The sequence below is a fragment of the Lactuca virosa genome, chromosome 3 (assembly GCF_052849685.1).
Source record: "Lactuca virosa cultivar CGN04683 chromosome 3, Lactuca_virosa_CGN04683_v6, whole genome shotgun sequence".
Classification (NCBI taxonomy): Eukaryota; Viridiplantae; Streptophyta; class Magnoliopsida; order Asterales; family Asteraceae; genus Lactuca; species Lactuca virosa.
Window position 1 is genome coordinate 86,956,266 of NC_136428.1, and position 4,136 is coordinate 86,960,401.

Below are 4,136 nucleotides of genomic sequence, written 5' to 3' on the forward strand. Positions count from 1 at the left end.
GTTTTTGTTTTTTGTTTTTTTTTTTCTAGCTTTGGGCTAGCTATTTATATTAAGCATTAAGCATTAAGCCGTTTAAAAAAAAAACAAAACAAAAATAAGCTAACTGCGAAATTATATTAATTAGTAACCTGACCACATCTTTCACTAATCGTAAAAATGATTTAACAATTATGTAACATGTCAAGTTGCAAACTGAAATTTTGTCGGCGCTAGCTACGTACAAGACCTTAAAAAAGTTTTCATTGTTCTTTTATTTTATTTTTATTTTTAATTTTTTTTGTGAAAAAACCTATTTTAAAATTATAAGATCATTTTTACAACTTTTATTAAATATTTGGACCGTGTAAGAAGAATTTCATAATAATGAAATATAAACTTTAAGTAATATAAATTTTCAAGTTTTTCTTTTGTGTTGGGTATCAATTTAAATTTTATTTGGAATTCTGCAATTGAAGGGTTATAAAATTAGTGGCCCTTTTGTGATTGATGATTGATGAGGAATGGTATCAAATCAATTTGTTAAAGGCATTTTCATAATATGGTCACTTTTATGATTATCTCAATAAATAATAAAACCATTTTTCACAAATAAAATGATAGCTCTAGTAATATTTTGACTCTGTCAAACCTTCATATAGAATTTCGCACATTAAATATCTAATATAGAATTTCACACGTGTTAAGAAATATATAAATAGTATATGATAAAAGCAAATTGCTTTTTATAGTATGATATATAGAATTTCTAGTTTGTTTATATATGGTTGCATTTTTCTTTAAAAGAATATTGTTTGTGGTATGTAGTGTTTGCTATCGCTACCACAGACAAGGTACCTGCGGGTCGGGGTCTGACAATGACAACCATATTTAACTCTTCTGATTATTATTTATCAGAGTATTCAAATGTGAAATGCATGTCAAAAAGGTAAAATTTAAAGGAAGATAATTGAATTATTATTCTCGAGTAATAATATTCATAGAAGAAAGAATTGAAGTAATATTTTCAAGTGGTTAGACGTTATAATTTAAAGCTAATGAAAACAAGTGACTTGTTAGCATAAAAGTATAAACAAACAATTAATTTAATCATTACCAATTTTCAAGGCATAATTTGTTTTGTCTTTGGACGGAAATGCACTATGGAATTTCAATCCTAGTCCTTATCAAACTATCAAATCGAGTCTATGTATGTCAGTTCTTGACATGTGAATCCGTAGATAGAAGGGGATCAATAAGTTCAAGATTTACCTGTGAATGTCGTAAGGACAATCTCGTACTGTTGACCAATCTTCACCCTAGATAATGGAACCGGATCATCTTCGACGTAGTCTTCACCACCACCACCACCACCACCATCACCACCACCACCACCACCACCAGCAACGGCTTCGCAAGCTTTATGATGTGGCCGGTGCAATGGTATGAACTCAAAGTAAGAAAATGTCGGAACCACCGCGAATGTCACATTCTCCGGTGCACAAGAAGGGTCCATGTTCACCCCAATCCAACTCTCAGTGGACCCGTATTCTGCACTCACCAATGGCAAATGGTCCCCTGCGTAATGCCTTAGTTTTTCAATATAGGGTTGCATCGAACCTGTCATTATCGAGTACACATACTTTGCATTTGGCCACAACATAGGTATCAATCCGTACCAATCTGATGCCTCTAACTCCTCGCATTTTGATCTTATCGACTTTGCTAAACCGGAGTTGGGTTTGATCAAATCTAGAACTGATCTTCGGATGCATGGGATCGTGATCCAGGGACTCAAAGTTCCAGTCGAAATATCGTTGCATAGATCTCGCCAATAATCTTCGAACAAGGCAAGTGATTGGACGATGCAGTAGGCGAATGTCGAAGTGATGAATTCAACTTCTGGAGAGTAAAAGAGTCCGAGAAGGAAGTGGCAATACGTTGATTGCTTGTAATCGCCACTGAAGATGACTTCCTCGGGGCTACAAGTGAATGACTTGGTTTGTTGTTGTTTGAGCTTAAACTCTTTGCTTGCAAAGTAATGTGTTGTGGCTGTTCCTGCGGATAGCCCACTCTTCGTTTTGAACTGTTTGCTGCTGTAGATAAACTCAAGAATCTTGCCTCCTTCCCTTGTTGGATAAACCCTTCAAAAAAATTCTCAGAAAGTTAGATATATATATATATATATATATATATATATATATATATATATATATATATATATAGAGAGAGAGAGAGAGAGAGAGAGAGAGAGAGACCTTGATCTATAAGCTGCAGCTAACTTGAAGATTTGGAGAGTGGTCTTAGAGCTATGGGAAGTGAAGGGGACGTATTTTTGTCTACCTTCAGTTGTTCCAGAGCTGTACAACACACCACGAATGAGAACTCTTTATGTTAGTTAGCATTCTCAGAGAATAATCTTTTCAAATAAAGCACAGCAATATATAGTGACTGGACTTCTCCGTATATAAAATAGTTTATCACATGTTGGGTATCTATTGAATTACTTACCATGTATATATTCATTTCCGATGGAAGTTGCTTTAGAAAATATACCTTTTGTCTCTAAAAGAAAAAGGGAATTTCGTGTTCAATTTGTTTCTTTTTAGTATTTCCACATCTAGAGATATCTAGAGTTGGAGACTTTAGTCCAACGTTTGACGCAACTCACCCACTCATTTAAATCCTTAAAATAAGGAATGAAAGGAATAGAGATATGGTTTATTTTCATGGGTTCTCTTTGGTTTCTTTATCGTTTCTTTTTATGTGTTCACATAATTAAGCGATTCATAGACAAAAAAAATCCCAAAGAGATACTATAAATCATCTCTTCGATCTTGAGATCTATAATGATATAGAAGTATGCATACCTTAAGGAGAGAGTTGTAATGGGCTGCTGAGTGAGTAAAGGGCACGTCTCTCCATCAGCAATCCTCTGAATATACGGCTCTAAATCTGCATGAGAAGCTAATGGCACCATTGATGTGTAAATCGCCTGTAATGCTTCCGCATCCATCTTATCAACATCGATATCACCCAACCATTTCTCCAGATATTCCACCCCATGATTCATTTCAAGAATCATTTTCAGTATATCCATCTGAACTTTCCCAGCATTCTTTGCTACTCCTTCAAACCAACCAATCATATCGTCACTAGAACTTGTTGCCATTGACGGGGATCGATCTTTCTCTCTCTACGAAGAATAAAAGAGATGATTGAACGACTACGAATGGGATAGAGGCACCACATTTAAAATAAAAAAATCTGGACACATAAGGGGCCCACCTTCTTACACGTCAAGAAGCTTTATAACATACATGTCATTATCCTCTTCACTCTACTCCAGTCCTTAGAGTTGCAACAGACAGCAAGAACATTGAAGCCTGCACAAAATTGGATGCTAGTGCTGATCATTGTATCCCTTTGATTGACCTTAAGGGAAAAACTAAAGTCACCAGCTATACTTATATATTGATCATGTACAAGGAGAAGTAATGTTTTTACCTTTAAATCTGAACAAAAAATAACCTGTTTTAATGTCTGTCCTGATGGGTACAAAGCATCCACAATTGTTACAATAAGTTTGATCAATTTTAATAAGAAGTTTGATATCTGGAAAACTTTATCTGATTTTTCATTTTCACTCATTTGCTTTATATGTGTGGTTGTAGATTCAACAGAAGATTTCTATATGGATTGTCTGAACATGGTGGCAATAAATGCTTATATTGATAGAGCTAGGAAGGGGGACCAGGAACAGTCTGATAAAAATCTTCGTAAACTCACCCATACTTCCCCTTCAACTTTTCAAACTCATACCTACCGCCTGCCCGCCGTTTACTGCACAACCCATAAGTGCAATAATACTCAAACTTATTGTAAATTATTTAAACACCCATTTCGATCAAGATCTTACAACAATGGAATATAACTGATTAGCTCAAACACGGACTACATAGTTTATAAACCATGATGTGATATATGGCGCTCACAAATACGAACTTTGTCAAGGTGAATTTTTTTTACATTAATGCTGTTTTCTCTAAGCTTTGGTATAAGATCACGTTACTTTCAAAAGGTAATTCAGTTGTGAGTTTGTCAAATATTACTTTGAGACAACATCAAAACTAGTTACCCACTATTGGAACTGAAACCGT

At 34.7% G+C, this 4,136-nt stretch overlaps 1 protein-coding gene across 3 annotated transcripts in view; it reads right to left on the reverse strand.

Moving 5' to 3' along the window:
- DFL2 (Auxin-responsive GH3 family protein) overlaps positions 1-3,610 on the reverse strand; it is a 10,718-nt gene extending 7,108 nt beyond the window's left edge. The window contains exons 1-5 of one of the 3 annotated variants that reach the window (XM_079085074.1): positions 3,484-3,610; positions 3,273-3,362; positions 2,847-3,172; positions 2,235-2,336; positions 1,249-2,120 (exon numbers count right to left, since the gene is read on the reverse strand). In XM_079085074.1, coding sequence (XP_078941200.1) covers positions 1,249-2,120; positions 2,235-2,336; positions 2,847-3,148 — 1,276 coding nt within the window. In that variant the 5' untranslated portion in view covers positions 3,149-3,172; positions 3,273-3,362; positions 3,484-3,610. Of the gene's footprint in view, positions 1-1,248; positions 2,121-2,234; positions 2,337-2,846; positions 3,173-3,264; positions 3,412-3,483 lie in introns of all 3 variants that reach the window. The other 2 variants (XM_079085072.1, XM_079085073.1) reach the window with 2 other exon arrangements.
- Between the last annotated feature and the right edge of the window lie 526 nt (positions 3,611-4,136).